General features: G+C 55.9%; 1 protein-coding gene across 1 annotated transcript; it reads left to right on the forward strand.

The window, feature by feature from the left end:
* Positions 1 to 254: 254 nt before the first annotated feature.
* On the forward strand, positions 255 to 17,851 carry TGME49_242055 (DEAD/DEAH box helicase domain-containing protein). The gene is made up of 9 exons (XM_018780633.1): positions 255 to 5,445; positions 5,838 to 6,305; positions 6,512 to 10,113; positions 10,445 to 10,628; positions 11,109 to 14,072; positions 14,486 to 14,734; positions 15,474 to 15,652; positions 16,450 to 16,710; positions 17,389 to 17,851. Exons 1-9 carry the CDS (start codon positions 460 to 462, stop codon positions 17,774 to 17,776), a joined length of 13,281 nt encoding a protein of 4,426 aa, XP_018637584.1. The 5' UTR covers positions 255 to 459; the 3' UTR covers positions 17,777 to 17,851.
* The last annotated feature ends 15 nt before the right edge of the window (positions 17,852 to 17,866 follow it).

Raw genomic sequence — 17,866 nt, forward strand, 5'->3', positions numbered from 1 at the left:
GGTTGTCGACCTGCGCGTTAGTGAAAATGTGGGTTGCGGTTCACTGTGACCGCGACAGATGAAGACCGTCCAGGGGAAGAATGCGGAGTTCACCAGTTCTCGAGCACAATGGCCGATTCAGTGCGAAACTCTGGTTCCGGGCATCGCTAGCGAGTCCTCTCTCTCTCCAGTCGTGGCGACTCCACGGCCTTTCCACGATCTCGTCGGTGAACGAAAAACTTCGAGTGTATGTACACCCTGCAGGGGCTATCTGGCGACCCGCGATTTGCGCGACAAGGCGGAGGTTCGCGCGAACGCGAGATTTGTGGAGTCGCTCGAAGCTCGAAGAGCCACCGCCGCCATCTCTAGGTCGAGGCGCAGCAACAGGATGGGTGTCTAGGATGTTGCTCCACGCAGTGTTGTTCTGCGTTTTTCTTCTCGAATGCGAGGAAGACTGGAGTGGAGAGAGAAACGACAAGAATGGCGCATCTCTCTTCTTCATGTTCCTCTTCTCGCTCTTCTCCCCCTCCCGGACCGTTCTACGGACAGCCGTTTCCTTCAAGCGACGCAGAACCGGAGAGAGAGGAGTCACAGGCGAGAAGAGACCGAGAGCAAAAACCGTTTTCTCTTGCCGCATATTTCCAAGAAAAGTGGAAGGTCACCACAGAAGCGCGAGATGGAAATCCGACTCCGGGAGAACACCGTCCACCCGATCATCTCCGCTGCATCCCTAAGCATCGGGCGCATCGGCATGCTCTCTCTCTCTCTTGTTCGTCTGCTTCCTGCTCGTCCTCCGCATCTTCTTCCGCTTCTTCTCCCGCGTCCTCCTCGTTCTCTGCTTTCTCTTTCTCCTCCTCTTGTTCGTCTTCTGGGTCCCCTTCGAGTTACCTTTCTCTGTCGAACGTTCTTCCATGTCCGGCTTTGGTGAAGGCGTACAGGGAAACGCGAGGCATCACGACGTTGTTTCCTTGGCAGTTCGACTGTCTCTCGCTGAGTCGTCCAGCGTCTCCTTTATCCCCGGGCGGCCCCGCCGGCGCATGCAGCTCCCCCCTGAGAGACCTGCAGATCTGGCCGTCTCGCGCAGACGCCGACGAAGAAGCTCTGTCCTCCGCTTCATCCCCGGCGAGAGCCGCCAAACCGAAAGCCGCAGACGAAACGGAACAAGAGGATTCCAGCCGAACTCCGGCGAGGTCGCCGAAGCCTTGGGTTCACCTCCGCCTCGGCAGAGAAGCCACCGCGCGGAACCTTTCGCGCAGTCCAAGTCGCCATGTGGTGCGAGACCCTCTCACGACGCGAGGCGCTCTCGAGAAGAGCGGAGAGAAGCCGAACGACGAGAAGAGCGGAGAAAAGCCGAACGACGAGACGAGCGGAGAAACGACGAACGACGAGACGAGCGGAGAGAAGCCGAACGACGAGGATAACGGAGAGAAGAGTGGGGGGGTGCGAGTGTCTCTCTCACATTTGCCAGTTCGCCGGGTCATCGATGGAGGCCTCAATCTTCTTTACTCAGCGCCGACGTCCGCGGGCAAGAGTCTCGTCGCTGAAGTTCTCGTTTTTCGTCACGTTCTCGGTCTCCTTGGGTGTCCGATCCGTACCTCGAAACCGTCAGGAGATGTATCAACCGCTGCGTCGGAAGAACCAGCAGACGAAGCGGCCTCTGCGAACGCGGAGAAACGGAGACCGAAGCGCCAACGCGTGCTGTCGCCGGGGGACAAATCCTCTCATGGCTTCCTTCCACCTTCTGAGACTACCCCGCAGCCGTCTCTTTCCTCTTTATCTCTTTCCTCTTCATCTTTTTCTACGCCTTCTCTTCCTACTTTATCTCTTTCTGCGTCCTCTCGTGCTGCGTCGTTCGCGTTGTCCCCCCCGCGTCGCGCAGCTCTGATTGTTCTTCCGTTTGTGGCTCTCGTGGAGGAGCAGTTTCGGAAGTTGGCGGCTCTGGCGGCTACTCTTGGAGAGGAGGCTTCTCTGAAGGTTGTGGCGTTCCACCACGGGAGCTCCAGTTCGTTTACTGACGCCTTCGACGTCGCGCTGTGCACCATCGAGAAGGCGAATGCGCTCATCCAGCTCCTCCTCGAGGAAGAGACGCTCGCAGAGAAGATTGGGCTGGTCGTCGTGGACGAACTGCACATGGTCGGCGACTCTCAGCGCGGCTTCCTCCTCGAGGTCTTCCTCTCCAAGCTCCTTTGCTTCAACCGCCGCCGCGCAGACCAGACTCATGCAGCTTTTCGCGGACAGAGAGCGAGGCCTCGCAGCGAAGAAGAGACGCCAGTCGACAGAGGGGCGCCCGGCGAAGGAAGGAATCAGTTGTGCGAGTGGGCGCAAGGAACCGGGAACGCGGAGGAGGTGACCGACCCCCAGGCGGAGGCGCCTCGCGCCGGCGCAGCGGAAGAGCGGAGGAGGCGAAGACAGCGCGCGGAGGTCGAGACGGAGAGAGAGGAGAGCAGAGAAGACGGACAGGGGCGCGGGGGGACCGAGATGGTCGAGGCGGGCATGCATGGAGCGACAGGAAGGGAGAAGGGAGCTCTTGAGTTGCCAGAGAAGAGACAGGCCGCGTCGCGTCCGCCGAGATCGGAACAGACTCTGTGGCCTGTGCAAATTGTGGGGATGTCCGCCACGCTGGGGAACCTCGACGAGGTCGCGGCCTGGCTCTCAGGTGTCTCCTTCGTCTCCTCCCATCGGCCTCTGCCTCTGAGAGAATTCTACTTCTGCTGGGATAGAATCAGTCAGGAACCTTTCCTTCAGGAGAAAACGTCTTCCTCTTCGTCTTCCTCGCCTTCCTCTTCTTCCGCGGCCTCTCATCTGTGGACGCCGGTTCCGTTCCCTAGTGAAGGCAGGGTCCTTCTCTGCAGCGAGGGAGAGAAGAGACACGCGTCGGCAAAGTCAACAAAAACTGCTTCTTCGAACTGTGCCTCTGTGTCTCACTCCTCTTCTCCTTCTTCCTCTTCTCCTTCTTCCTCTTCTCCTTCTTCCTCTTCTCCTTCTTCCTCTTCTCATTCTTCCTATTCTCATTCTTCCTCTTCTCATTCTTCCTCTTCTCATTCTTCTTCTCCTTCCTCCTCTTCTCCTTCTTCCTCTTCTTCTGCTTCTGCGCCTCCGTTCCCTCCGCGCCAAGCTGCAGCCTTGTTCTCTCTGTCTCTCCATTGCGTGCGTCGCGGAGAGAGCGTCCTCGTCTTCTGCCCCACCAAACTCCTCTGCGAAAAAGTAGCCGCCTTCCTCGTTCCGAAACTCGAAGCGACTATTGCCTCTTCTTACTTCTCGCCTCCCTTGTCCACCCCAGCTCCTCTCTCTTCTTCTCTCTCTTCTCTCTCTTCTCTCTCTTCTTCTTTCTCTTCTTCTTTCTCCTCTTGTCCCCCGCCTGAGACATGCGTCCGGGAGGCATGTTCTCTTCGCGGAGCTCTGTTGTCTCGTCTGGCGGCGCGCGAGGGCGGTTCTGTTTCTGTCTCTCCTCGTCTCGCCTCTGCCTTCCTGGCGGGCGTCGCCTTCCACCACTCGGGACTGACTGCCTTCGAGCGCCGAGCTGTCGAGACAGCGTACCGCGCAGGCCTCCTACTGGTGCTCTGCGCGACTTCGACGCTGGCGGCAGGCGTAAATCTTCCAGCCAAGCGGGTCGTCTTCTTTTCTCCGCATATAGGCCGAAACTTCCTCTCCGCCGGCGAGTACAAGCAGATGGCCGGCCGGGCAGGACGCCTCGGCGCCCTGAGGAGCCGAGGCGTCTCAGAGAAGCAGCGAGAGAACGATGACGGAGAAGAACAAGTTGGCGGCGCTCGTGGACCCCTCGCCACTGAAGAGGACGCAGGAGGGGAAGCGATTGTTTTATGTCGCGAGTTCGAAGAAGAAAAAGTGAGGTTCGTCATGTCAGCAGGCCTGCCGATTCTCGAGAGTCCATTGGCTTCCGAGAGCCACGGTCTGCAGCGGCTGCTTCTCGAGGCGTTGGCCTGCGGAGGCGAGAGCACGAGGCAGTTAGGAGACGCTGAGGAGAAGCCCACTCCGAAGACCGACCGCGGATGGTTCGGCGGCTCTTGCGCAGAGCTGGTGGAAGTTGCTTCTTGCACCTTGTTGATGATTCAGAGGCATCGACGCAGCCTTGACGCGATGACTCTCCGCGCACCCTCACTCCGCATTTCGGCTCCTCTCCTTTCTCCCTGTGCCGCCCTTGGTCTCCCCCCTTCGCCTGCGTCCTCTGCTCCAAGAGACCTTTGTGATTCTCCATCGCCTCGCCGCGCTGCGTCGTCCTCGTCTTCCAGTGCTTGTCTCCAGTCCTCTCTGGTCGAGGCTCCTGTTCGGCGCCCTGAGGGCCGACAAGCGATCTTGCAGTCTCCCGTGTATCGAGATGTGAAAGCTGCGATGCGTTTCTTGCTGAAGAGAGGCCTCGCTCGCTTCTCAGCTTTTCGCGACGCCTATGAGGCAACCGCCAAGGGTCGCGCTGTCGCGGCAAGTCAGCTGGGGCCTCAAGAAGGCTTCCTCACTTGTGCGCTTCTCGATCGTCACGTTGACGAACTTGTTCTTTCAAACGACCTCCACCTCGCGTATCTCGCTGTTCCTCTCCCTCCCCTCCCTCCTCCTCGTTCTCGACCGTCTTGCTCTTACGCTTCTTGTCCCCCTTCTTCTTGCTGCTCTCCTCTCGCTTCTCCTTCTCCGTCCTTTTCTCTTCCTTCTTCTCCTTCCGGTGCGTCGGGTGTTGCGCGTCGGCTGCTGTGCCCCCGTCCGACCTCGCGTTCTGTTGGGTGCGAAGGAACTGCTCATGGAGAGGCGTCTTCCTCTGAAAAAGCAGAACGACGAGAGCAGCTGAAAGGGGATGTGGACGGCAGGCGTTTTACGCAGGGAGAACGTGACCTGGCGGAGACCGCGCAAGGAGATGCCTCGGCTCTCGACAGTAGGCGAAGGGAGGAGGAGCAGCGCGAAGAAGAGGTGAAGACGCGTTTCAAGCGAGAACAAGAGGAGCAGGCATTCGCTCTCACACGCAAAGAACTTCAGATCCTGCAGAAAATCCTGCGAGTCTTTTCGCCTTCAGAAAGCTTCGCGCTCGCAAAACTCGGCCTCAGTCAAGTTGACGTCGAAGCTCTAGACTCTCCCGGATTCTTGAGAGATTTCCACTTTTCCCCGCAAAAACGACCTGCTCCCCTCGCCTCCTCTGACGCGTCTTGCGCGTCTTCGTCAGTTTCTTCTTCAGTTTCTTCTTCTTCAGTTTCTTCTTCTTCAGTTTCTTCTTCTCCGCCGACGTCGCTGTCTGCGTTGCAGGAGCGGCGCTGCTTCGTCGTGTGGCGTCTGCGGCAGGCGCTCGTTCTGTGTCTCCTTCTGCAGGGCCTGGAGCCGAAGGCGGTTGCGGCGGCGCTCGCTGTCTCCGGTGGGGTCTCCGCGGTGTCTCTGCTGCACCAGCAGGCGACGCTCAAAGCGGCGATGACGGCCGTCCTTTGCGCGCGCCTCGGTCTCTGGTCTCTCGCAGAGGTCCTCAGGAGTTTCCAGGTAAGCGCCGATTCGCGAGAGAAGAAACAGAGGGACCGAACCCTCCCACCGGAGGCACCGCAGCGACGAGCAAGACCGAACGAGGAGACGCCACTTCCGACGGGGGGGTACAGCGTGTGTCGCCTTCGTTCCTGTCTCCATTCTCAACCTGCCCTAAGCCCTCTCGTCTCCGTTGCTGCATGCAACAAAGAAAGCCTCAAATCTGTTGTCTCTCGCCTTCTCACGCCCCCAGAGCTGGCTAGGCAGCCCACTGAGGCTCGCTGGCTGGACAGCTTGCTGGCGCGCGCTCTCGCGGCTGCTTTCCCCCGACGTAGAGGCCAAGAGAGAGGGACGGTGTTCCGTTGCATCGTGAGGCTCTTCTCGCGTCCTGTTCCGCGTGACTATTGCTGCAGACCCGCCTCGAACACAGCGGCCTCAGTCTCCAAGTTGCGCCGATGCTCCGGCTGGGAGTCAGCTCGGCTCTCGCGCGCCTCCTCCACGACCAGTTGGGTGTCTGTACACCCCAGCAGCTCCTCGCTATCGGTCCGGCGCGCGTCGCGAAGGCGCTGCGGCGGCGTCTGAAGCTGAACGTTGGGAGACCTTCCGGAAGCAGCCGGTCTGTCTCTGCAGGCAGCGCGGCAACGTCGGACGCAGCCAAGGCGAGAGGGGAGGCAAAGGGAGGCCGAGAAGACAGAGGCATCTTCGACGAAAGAGAGGGAACTCGGACGCGAGAGAATGCAGAGAGAGATCAGAAGAGCCTTGGCAGTTCAGCCTCGGGTCCTTCGGCTCTCTCCTTCTTGGCTTTTTTCCACGCCGACCGCGCCGCTGCGGAAGTGACAGCTGACTTGTTCGCTCAAGCGCGAAGAGCAGTCCTCTCCGAGGTAGGCCGCTTCGAGTCTGCAAGCTTTGGGGCGTTGAGTTTGGCGCTGAGTTCTCCTGTTCTCTCCACAGTTCTTCGAGCCTCTGCCTCCTCGCGTCTGTCAACTCGTCCAGTCTGTCGAACCCCCCGTGTTCGGCGTCTTCTTTGATTTCTCTTTCTGCTTGGCTCCCTCCACGACGTTCGCGTTTCGTCTCTTACGTCCTTCAGGCTCGCGAGGCGAGACGACCAACGAAGTCCTTCTTCGCCACTGGCCCTCCTGCCGACGTTTCTCTCTCGTCTTCGCCTCTGGACTCCTCGTCTCTTCCTCAGTCTCCCTTCTCTCGTCCTCAGAGGCCTTCTTTGTCGGCAGTGCCGCCCTTTGCCTCTTTCTCTCGCTCGTTCTCCCTTGTCTCTTCGTCTTCCTCGTCTTCCTCGTCTCCCTCTTCTTTTCCATTTTCTTCCTCTCCTTCTTCCTCTTCTTCCTCGTCTTCTTCGTCTCCCTCTTCTTTTCCATTTTCTTCCTCTCCTTCTTCCTCTTCTTCGTCTTCTTCGTCTTCACTGCGTTATCCGTGTTCTTCTTTTACTTCAGTTAGAGTTGTTTCCTCTGTTCCTCATTCACCTCTTGCTTCAGGTGTCTCTCGGCGTTCTCCCTCTCCTGTGGCTGTTCGCGTTTCCTCCTCGCTCCGTCAACCATGTTGCTCCGAGGGAAGGCGCGGAGGAAACCGAAGCCAAGTGAATTCAGAAAAGGAGGAAAACCTCTGTGTTCGACGCGACGACTCGCGCCCTCCGAGTCCAGCACTCCCGTCTGGGGACGAGAAGAGACCAGCGCCGAAGCCAGGAGAAACCGACATGAAACGAACCGAGACAAAAGAGGAAAGAATAGGAAGTCTCGTCTTCACTGTGGAAGACGATTTGGACGCTGTCTTGGAGAGTGTGCAAGCGTTGTGCGCTTCTTCTGCTCTCTCTTGCGGGGGCTCGGAGACTCGCAAAAAGCTCGGAGAGTCGCTGGGAAGGGGGCGCGTCTCTGAAGGAACGAAGACCTCCGGAACTCCTGAGCTGAGACACTGTCAACAAGAGGCGAACAGCGTCGGCTTCCATCTCGCGCTGCCAAATGCAGACGCTCATCGTGGAGGACGTAGGGACGCTCTGCCTCGTGTGACTTCTCGACACCCTCAGAAAGCCTCTCTGTTCTCCCGTAAAACTGGCTCAACAGGAGAACAGATACGTAAACGTGAGCGACAAGCAGAAGAAAGAGGAGAAAGTGGGGAACAGGCAAAGGAGAGACGAGCAAGAGGAGATGGCGATCTGGGAGGAAGCGAGAGGAGAGGAGAAAGCGAAGAAGGAAAGGAGGAGGAAACGACAGGGAGAGGCAATCGAGACAGAAGGTGTGAGAGAAAGGAGGTCTCTCGACTTCTCCCTGTTCCTTCGCTCGAAGGCCTTCAGCGCATTGCTTCCGCCTGGCTTCGAGCATTTCATGCAAGAGAGGCAGACGCAGAAGAAAGAGAACCAGGAGAAGCAGGAGAAGAGAGGGAGAGCAGAACCCAGGGACTTTCGGACCGCACAGACGGAGAGAAGACAGCTGTTCATCCGGACTTCTCTACACACAAAGAGAGTCCTCGTGACGCGTTCCTCCTTCTCGCTGAATCCGCCATCGCAGAGGGCAAGTGGTTCGCTGTTCTGGACGAGCGACACGGTTCAAGAGGAAGTCGTGAGCGCGACCCAAGTCGCTCCAAGTTTCTGCCAGGTTTCTGCATTCCTGAGGAGTTTCTCTTCCCCGTCTTTGTTGGGAGTGTCGAGGAATCTCAAACGCGTCGCGAAACGGGTGAAGGGAGCCGCAAGGTCACCTTGGAGGCTCCGGTCTCTGCCGCAACCGTTCGCTCTTCTCCTCTCTTCCTGGCGCGCGCGCAGGCGCCAGCCTCCTCGCCTGTGACAGTCAGCCAGCTCTGTGCTGTCCTGAGTCAATGTCCCTTCTTCGCTGCTTCAATCGTCTATGAAAGTAGAAGGCGCACAGTTCGCCGGACAAGCGTCCTCCAGTCTTCCTTCCAGTCTCTCGCTCTCTCTTCTTCGCTCCTCCTTTCGCCGCGCTCCCGCTTTGCCTCTCTCTCTTCTTCTCGTCCGTCTGCGTGTGATACATTTTTCGGGGGAGAAACGCAGGAAAAAAAGAGCGGTGCTTCTCCAGGCGTCTGTCGAGCGAAACAGGGAGAGCGCCAGGTAGAGACTGACGACGAGGAAGAAACGTTTGTCGGCAGTGTCTTCTCACAGACAGGGAGAAACAACACCCAGACCGAAGAACTCCTGGAGTCCAGTCGCCGGGAGACTGTCCCCATTGCTCTCTGCTTGTCTTCACCCTTTTTTGGAACTTTCCTTCTTCCTCTCTCTCTCGCCACTGCTCTTCTGTCCCCCTTTTCTGCTTCATCTTTCTCTTCGTCATCTTTCTCTTCTTCATCTCCCTCTTCTTCATCTCCCTCTTCTCCATCTTTCGCTGCTTCGTTTTTTCCTTCCTGGGGCCTTTCGCCGTTCTCCAGCGACGCATCTCCGGCGGTTTTTGCTTCTCCGCAGAAGCCTAGGAGCCCCCAGCTCGTAGTCGGCGACCGCCAAGCGTGGTTGCGGTGTATCGACGGCCTGGCCGCGTCGCTGGCTGGAAGAGGCGAAGAGGAGGGAAGAGCCGACGACGAAGTGAGAGGAAAGGATTCCAAAGAAAGCGAAAAGAGTGCAGCGAGGAGGAAGGGAGCGGCGACTGAGTCGAAATGGGGGGCGACAGATGGAGCAGAAGAGCGAGATTTTTTCGAGAACGACTTGCGACGAGGCGAGAGGAAGACGCCTCTCTCCCTCGCTTCCTTTCTGCAGAACGCAAAGCATGTCTTGGATCTGGCGCTTCCTCACCTTCTCCTGAAGCGCCGCGCTCCTGAACTGCTGCAAGAGGCGGAGGCCGAACTCCACGCTCTCCGCAAGCACGAGAGAGAAGGAGAAGAGGAAGGAAAAGACGGAGACGAAGAAAGCGAGAGCGACGAGTCGCATCTCTTGGGGTTGTGGGGGAGCAAAGTTCTCATCAGCGCGGCGGGAGAGAGCACGAGCGACAGCGAAGCGGCGACAACGAGAGCCAGGCGGCAACTCCACTCTTTCGACTCTTGGGAGAGAAGGCGCACGGCGTGGATTCTCAAGGTGGCCAGGCAGCTCGTGGAGGCGGGGAAACGAGGAACGAAGTTGCAGGAGACGGACGAGAGCAAGGCGCCCAATAGGCGAGACGCAGAACGCAGAGAAAGGCGCAGACGACGACGCATTGGAAAAGCCGTCGTCGTCGCTATCGAAGAGAACTGGCGGCGGATCTGCGCGTTTGCGGTAGGGTTTCAGAGTTCTTCTTCTGATCCTGTGAATGTGTTTTCTTCTTTTTTTTCGACTACCATTTACTCACTTCTGTTCGAACTCAGACTTCGAACTGAGTCGAATCGAGATTCACAGTATCACCGAAACCAGTCTCCAAGTGGAGAATACGAGGGAGGATCGAGAGCACTGGACGTCGACGGCTCCCTTTCGTCGTTGCGTCCTCCCCTTCTCTCTGTGGAACGGAGAATCTACACAGCAGTGCGCAGTTCGCTGTCGAGTTTCACTGGCGATCTGCGGTGTCTGTGCAATGGAAGTTCAAATGTACACTCCGGACCGTTGTTCGTGGAAGAGCCTCCAACGGTCGCTTTCTTTTCTTCGAATGTCTCGACGCCGCGAGCTTCATGTCTTCTGCAATCGACGCTGGATACTTTCATCGCACCCAGTGTCTTCCACCGCAGCATGCATCTGACTGTCGCACAGAGACTCAAAAGTGAAGACATGAAAATGTAGGTTTTCGTGGATCTGAGCATGAACAAAACTCCTCTCAAGTGCGTAAAGTAAACGTGGTTTCCACTGTGTAGGTGCAAAATGCCGAAACGGTTGCGTACACGCTGCGCATATGTCACGATACTCACTTTGGCAGTCTCCTTTCCAATGGCATTCTGCACGACATACGCGACTCTTCGTGGGCTGACGCCGGGTGTGTCTGTGCCAGAATACAAAGGGGGGTGCCGGTGCGTTTCTGCAGTTGCTTCCGCGCGACGCTCACAGTGTCTGAGACACAGCCGGTTACAGTTTCTGTTTGAAAGAGAAATGTACTGTGAAGCCGTTGCTCAGAGCCTTGTTGATGCAGGTAGTCGCCGAGAAACTCCGCCGACACGGCCTTCTTGAGGTGTATGTACACCTGGAGGCGCCCCTGACGCGAGCAGTCGAGTCGATGGCGCGACGGGGCCTTCCTGTCGATTCTGGATATCTCCACAGCCAAGCCGACCGGCTTCGGCGACTCCTCCACGCGATTCAGGTGAACGAAGTTTCCTTTTTCCAGCTCACTGCAAAGATGCTGAGGCCACTGCAGACTAACTGTCGCAGTTCTTTGCATGTGCACAGAGTCCACTTCTTGCTCCTGCGAGCAATGCAGGACATCTGCGTCTACGCGGTTCTACATGCATATATATATATATATATATATATATATATATATGCATCAACCCAACAGATGTGCGCATGTGATCGATCATCTATGATCGTCTTCATTGTGCGTGGATCTTGTTTATCTGGGTGCCCACATAGTTTTGCTCTTCCTGTTGTGTGTATGTTCATCACTCCGTTTTTCTTCTCGTTAATTTCCTCGCGTGTCGTCGTTCCTTTTCATGTTGCCTTGTGTCGTTTGCATGAGGTCACAGCGTCTCGAATGCAAGACTGAGACACCATTTGACGCTTCACTGATTTTTCGCTTTTTTCCAGCCGTGAAGCTTTGCCGCTTTTCTCGTTCTCTCTGCAGGGACATGTGTGCCGCCTCGCAGGCTGCTCGGTCGACCTCTTGGACGAAGAGAGTCTGCTGAATCTGCTGCTGCATGTACAGCAGAACTTGTCTCACACTCACTTCTCGCAGCCGATTTCCTCCGTCCTTCTCCACCCTCTGTGCGTCCACGACTCTCCAGGACTCTGCAGTTCCCCGCGGGAGAGAGACGGAACTGACGGCCAGGTGGAGGGAAGAAGAGGAGGCGAAAGTCGAGGAAAGGAGACGCCAGAGCGGGGAAGCGAAGCTGCGCGGAGAGCAGAAGACCCGAGAAGGACAGAAGATGAACAAAGAGCGCGGCGGCGCGGCCAGGAGTCGACGGCGACAGTCACCGGCGAGCGAGAGCTCAAGACGACGAAGTTCCTCCCGTCTTTCCTTTCCGCGGGCGATGGATACCTGTCGGAAGAACTAACGAGGCTCGCTGTGACCGTGTTGAGGGAGAAGAAGCTTTCTGACAACTTTCTCTCCTGCTGCAACTTTCAGGACTTTGACGACACAGAAGACTTCCTCGCGACGCTTCTGCGTCGCCTCGACCCCTTCTCCCCCTTTGCGACCGCCCTCCGCGCGTTTTTTCAGGTGTACGTACACCTCGCGGCTGTCGAGGCGCTTCTCAGTGACACGCGGCTCCACACCGTTCGCCGCGCGGGGGGACCCATTTTCTGCGGCTGTTCACGCTCGTTCGCGTCCACCTCGGTTCACAGCAACGCGCGAGCACAGAAGAAAATGAGAAGCGACAGCGGCCAGAGGAAGGCGGAAAAGGAGAGCGAAGCACAGGAGCGAGACGAGAGAAGGAAGGCGGAAGGACTGAGAAGCGCTGAGAGAGAGGAACGTCAAAGGAGAGACTGTGGAGAGAAGTTCAGATTCGAATGGCGACTGCCAGTGAAGATTCAAGAGTGGGGAAATGCTGTAGGGCGTCTCTTGCCTGAGCATCCCTTTCCTCTCCGGCAACTTCACTCGCGTTTGCATGCGTCTTCGGCTGCGGGTGCTTCTCAGCTGCGCCTCCCCCGACAGCGAACTCTGCAGGAAGACTGGGACGCGTTTCTGCTCTCGACTCGCACCTCTGCAAGTCGCTCTTTCTGTGGTGAGGATCAACAGAGCTTCCGTCGACTTTTTCCATTTCTCGTTCTGCCCCGGGGAAGAAACAAAGACGCGTCAGTCTCTTCTCTCTCTTGTTCTCTCTCCACATCCTCAAACGACGCTGTTCTCGAACCGAGAGGTCCGCAACATCCACCTTGTTGTCAAAATTCGTCCTCTTCTTCCTTCTCTTCTGCATCGTCTTTCTCTTCCTCGTACTACTCCCCCATTACTTCTGCCTCCTTCTCGCCTCCTTGTTCCTCTGCCTCTCCGGCCTCTTTCATGTCCTCCTCGCCTTCTTCCGCCTTGCCTTCCCCTTCTTCTCTCTCTGCTTCCTCTTGCCTCTCGTCTGCCAGTTCTGCTTCCTGTTCGGCTGCGGCTTCGCTTGAGCTTCACTCGTGGATAGATCCCCATCTCGCCGACCCTCTCGCGCAGGCGTCGCTGCGAGGCCTGCGCGGGAAGCCGCCGTCCGTGTCGCCACGGGGAGCAGCAGAGAACGTCGCCGAGAGAGGCCGACAGGGCGACGGAGCGAGAGCCGCAGACGGTCCGTCGGCCTCTCGCCGAGCATGCAGCGGCGACTCTCAAGGGACTTCGCCTTCGGTTTCATGCCGGGAGCGAACAGAGGGGGGAGAAGAGAGTGACCGAGCGAGCGGCGGGGATGGAGACGGGGACGCAGCGGAGAAATGTGGAGAGCGAGCGAGTAAGGCGCCCACGAAGAAAGACGTTTTCGATCTGTTGGGGATTCCGCTTGTCGGCCCAGATCGGGAACCTGTTCGGGTGTACGTACACCCTGTGCGGCCGGCAAGCTGCAGAAGGCCTCAAGCCGCGGCCGTCTCGGAGTGCAGCAAGGAAACCGAGAGCGCGAAGCAGGCATTCCAGGTCAGTGGCGCGAGTCGTCTCGAGCTCTGCATGCGTAGGCAAAAGCGAGTGCGAAGCTCCAGAGCCGCAGAGGAGAGACTTGACCAAGATCGAAGCGAAGCCGCAGGGGCAAGAGAAGAGCGGAAAAAGGAAGAAGAACGCGAATGCGAAGAACGAGAAGCCGGATGTGAAGGAGACAGAACAGGGGATGCATCCACCTGTCGTCGAATGTGGGGAGAGGCGTTTCTTCTCTCTGTGTCGGTCGCCGACCGGAGAGTGGAGAAGCACTGTTGCAAGTCCTCTCCTTCCTCCAGTCTCCTCGCTGCTCCTCGCGTTTCTCCTCCTCTGTTCAGAGGAGAGACAGGCGAAGCAAGAGAACAGGAAACACACGCTGGAGGACAGAGAGGAGATGGATTGCGCCGAAACTCAAAGCAACGCCGTGTGACACTGGAGGCGAAAGTTGTCTTTATTCATGACCTGAAACGCTTTGGAAAGTCCCTCTCTGCGGCCGGGAGACAGTCCAGCCGGACGCGTCTCGAAGCGACGGAACTGCAGGAAGGCAAAGAGGCGCAGGTGCGTCAGAGAGAACTCCATAGCGCTTTAGAAGTCGACAAATTTCAGCAGTCTTCAGACGCCGCCTCTGAGCAACAGAGACACAATTCGCAGTGGCACACCTCGCTGGCGCCGGCGCACGAGCGCGAAGCGAAAAGAAAACGAGAAGAAGAAGAAGAGGAAAAATTGCAGAGAAGATCCATTTTGGAATGGAAAGAGAACGTCGTTCACTGGTTCCCTGCCTCTCGCGTGTCGCGACTAGACGCTCCTTTGATTCTGACTTCTCCCAAAAGGAAAAATGTCGTCTGCGCTCGAAGAGGAGAAGAAGAAGAAGGAGAGAAAGAAGAAGAACAAGAGGAAGAAGAACAAGAGGAAGAAGAAGAAGAAGGAATAGATCTTCGGGATATTGTGGTGGCCAGTGAAGGCCGGTTGCTGATGGCGGTGGAAGTTGAATTTCTCGAGGTGAGTGAGGCGCGCGGATCAAACCCCCGTGGGAGGGAACAAGAGGAGGAAGAAGACGGTACAGAAGAGAGAAGAAGAGTGAAGAAACAAGAGAGGAAGATGAGGAGAGCTGGTTGTTCGTGCTCTGCAAAGGTATTTTAGAGTCCCTGCATCGCTTGAAAAGAAGAAGAGACAGTGAATGATCAGACACGAAAGGAAGAGACAGTGTTTCAGACAGTGTCGCTGCGGAGTCCAAGAATTGCAGGCAGTCTGTATTTTTTCCATGGACGAAAGAATAATCTTCTTTACCCTCTGGTGTCTCGTGTATTGAAGCGCTTTTCCTTGTCTCCTACATGTCGTGTCTTCAACTCTACAGACTCCCGATAGGAAGGAGACCGGCGAACTCTGTCGCATTTGTCTAACTCACATGCAAGCGTTTGTGTCTGCAGCTTCTTGTCTTCACGTATTTTGCGCGTTCTCCGCCTTTGCAAAGACTCGTCAGTTCGCTCTTTGTCGTGTCGCCTTCTGCTGCGGGTGAAAGAGAGAGAAAAGAAGACCTCTCCTGTCTCTCGTCTCTGCTTCGCTCGCTCCTCGCTTCTTCGTCGCCGTCCGAGACGCCTCTGCAGCCTCCCAGCAAAGAAAATCGACATGGAGGAAACCGACGCGAAGCCTTCTTCACTCAAGTACGTCCTAGGGTCTGCTGCTTCGGTTCGAATGCAGCGACAACATCTGCTTTCTTCGCCTAATTGCTTGTTCATGCCTCACTGCCGAATCGGTTCTTCGCTGGTTGTAGAAACTCCACCTTGTTGATGACTGACTGCAGCTTGGAGCAAACGTGGATGAAGATGCGCACTGGGAAGGTACTCTGTTGTGTCGACCTGGTCGGGACTTTCGTCGGCAACTGCAGAGAAAAAGGTGTGGGGTCGCCCTTCTCCCACCGTCGTCTGCGTTCGTCTCCGTCGTCTCCTTCCGAAAGGGATCGAGATCCCGCGCGGGGGTCTTGATTCTTGATCAAGCTTGTGTCGTTCACTGCACTCCTGAGGAATTTGTTTCAAGTGGGAGCGAGATCTCCGGGGAAACCGACTGTCGGCGCGCTCATTCCGCGATGGTGCTCGATCCTGAGTCGACGGGAGGCTTGCCTGGAGATGAGACGCTTCCCTGCCGCACAAAGAAAAGCGAGGACAGGGAGGAGAAAGTGGACGGATCCCGCGCACAAAAGAGAGACGAAGACGGCTAAGAGAGACCGGCAGGCGAGAGGCAACACTTGGAACTCAGACTGCTCTGCAGGACTGAACTTCGTATCTTTCGCTCGTTCAACGTTGATGGGCAAGCAGCGCAGAAGCCGCGCGAAACTGAGGAAAACCAAGAAGAGTGCCTTCCCTGATCGACAGACGTTCTCCTCTTTTCCGCGCTGCGTTGTAGGTTCTCGGCGACGCGCTGCGCCAGTGGCCAGACACGGCTGTGGAGGCGCCTTTCTCGGATGCCAGGACGCTCGAATGGAGTCCAGAGAGCCATGTTTTTCTGCAGACAACGCGACAGCTCATCGCTTCGAAAAAGCGGACAGAAGGCGTTTCTCATCGCAAGCGCCTCTCCCGCTGGCGGTACGCTCTTCCGAAAAACATAGATTCTCTGCGACCTCGCTTCTTTCCTCCCGTGTCATCTGTGTCGAAAAAAAGAACGCCGGAGGCTCGGGAACGCCTTGTGTCTCGCCTGGGGTCGCAAAAACGGAATGTTGTTCGAACCTTCAAGTTCTCTGTGACGATGTCCCTTGTCTTCCAGAAAGCACACAGCTCTAACTCCTGTGCGTTTCCACCAGCTACTTCCTCGTTCCGAGACTCTCCGGACAAACAGAGACAGAGAGGTCGAGAGAGGTGGAGAGTCAGAGAAAAGAGAAAAAGGCAGACAGCGAGACCCAGAGAGAGAGAAGCGTTTAGCTTTTCCAGAGTTGTGAGGGTGCCAGCTTCGGTCCAGCAGAGAAGATCCAAGTTGAAAGATGTACAGAAGGGAAGGAAAACGCGCGTCGTCGGCTCTGTCAAATTCTTCAAACATTGAAAACACTCTCTGCTGAGATCGCAGCGTTCGTCCTGCTTTTCACCTCCCCAGAAATATATCAAGAAATGCAGGTATTCACACAAATAAGTGCACATGTACTCACAAATATATATATATATATATACATATATATACATATATATACATATATATATGTATGTATATAGACAGAGAAGGAAACAAGTAAACCACCAGTAATCATATATGTATATAGAACACATGCATTTCGAATGAGATGTATACAGCGGTTTGTTGTCTCGGCCAATTCACGTCGAGAGGAAAGGTCGTTACCGCGAGGGTTGTCCGCATGCGTTTCGTAAAGAAGTATTTCTGCGTGCTCTCTCAGGCAAGTCGTCAGAGCAGCTGAAGCAGAAGCTGTCAAGTGCATGCTGCTGGCGCTGATGCGCGAAGAAGACACGGGAGACGGCAGCGATGAAGTAGACAAGGTCGGAGACAGTGGAGACGAGCAAGAACTAGAGTCTCTGGGTGTCTCTGTCTCGCCGTCGTCATCGCAACGAAACAGAAACTGTTTTTACGTGTATCCTCTTCTGCCTCTCTCCAACGGGATCGTCCTGGAGGTCTGCGCAACTCACCAAGAAGCGATCAGGTGGGAACTGTTTTTCAGAAGAAAATGTTTCTGCAGTCTCTGCTTGTGCAACGTTTCTCCCTGCAGTTCATTGTCCCTCACCGCAAAAGGCTGTCTTGGGGCAAAACAGATTATTTACAGAGAAATTGGCCTCTGAAGATTTGCTCGTTTTTCTCGAGATCGGCTTCTTTCCCTGTCCGGTTTTCCATCGAAAGTTCTCACATTCTCAAATCAACGCGCCACTAGCCAGGCAGAGACACAACACAGAGCACGGAGGCCATCGCACCTCCGTCTCCTGCCGCCTCATACTTTCCTCTTATTGCCCCTAAACAGAGGATTATTCACTCATATATATATGTATATATATATATATATATTTACATGCATGTATAGCTTCAGATGTTATTTCGAATCTAACTGCAGATATGCTTGGTAAATTTCTGTGTCTCGTCCTCGATGTACCACCTTAATTCTTTTGGCTGAATCTACAAATATATCGTGGCATATTTCTGATTATAACTGGTGTATGTGTACAGAGAAAAACACATTTTTGAGGCTTGTGCACTGAGTACCTTGTTTCTATAAACAGATTGTTTTCTTCGAAGGAAAAAGAGAGGCAAGAAACGTAGATCAAACAAGAAAAGAAGACATGCGCGAGGCGCGTGGAGCTTGGTTCAAGACATGTTTCTCTGCATGCAGTCGACAGGTTTGTGCGTGCGTCGCAACTGCGCTCCGGCCGCTGCTCTTCTTCTCGGCTACGCCGTTCTCTTCCGCCTCTGGAGGAGTGAATACGCAAGATGCCCGAAACGGCGGACAGAAACAGAGCGAGGAACTCGTGGAAGGAAGAACGAACGACTTCGGACGCGTGCAGACAGCGCAGAGGCTAGGCGGTTTCGACTTCGCTGGTGGAAGCAGAGACACCCCCCGCAGAGAGAAAGAGTCTCCAAGACAAAGAAGCGGCTGTGAACGAGAGAGAAAGAATTGGGACAGCCGAGACAGAACCAGTGAATCTCGGCAAAAGTGCTCTTTTCCAGTTACCACTCGCTCCGGGGTCTCTTGGCGCGCGATCAGTGGAAGCGAGCAGTGAAAAAAAAATCTGGAGGGTGTCAAGGGCAGGCAAAAGTTTCCAAAAATCAGAAAGAAGTAAACACGTTAAACAACGCGTACGCATAAATGT

This window comes from Toxoplasma gondii, chromosome VI (assembly GCF_000006565.2).
Source record: "Toxoplasma gondii ME49 chromosome VI, whole genome shotgun sequence".
NCBI lineage: Eukaryota > Apicomplexa > Conoidasida > Eucoccidiorida > Sarcocystidae > Toxoplasma > Toxoplasma gondii.

Bases quoted from the DNA above. Each gene is read 5' to 3' on its own strand.
- TGME49_242055 (XM_018780633.1), top strand. From the start codon at position 460: ATGGCGCATCTCTCTTCTTCATGTTCCTCTTCTCGCTCTTCTCCCCCT. The intron at 10,114-10,444 runs GTAGGTTTTCGT...GCCGTTGCTCAG, and splicing joins AAAAGTGAAGACATGAAAAT to AGCCTTGTTGATGCAGGTAG. The intron at 14,073-14,485 runs GTGAGTGAGGCG...CTCACATGCAAG, and splicing joins TGGAAGTTGAATTTCTCGAG to CGTTTGTGTCTGCAGCTTCT.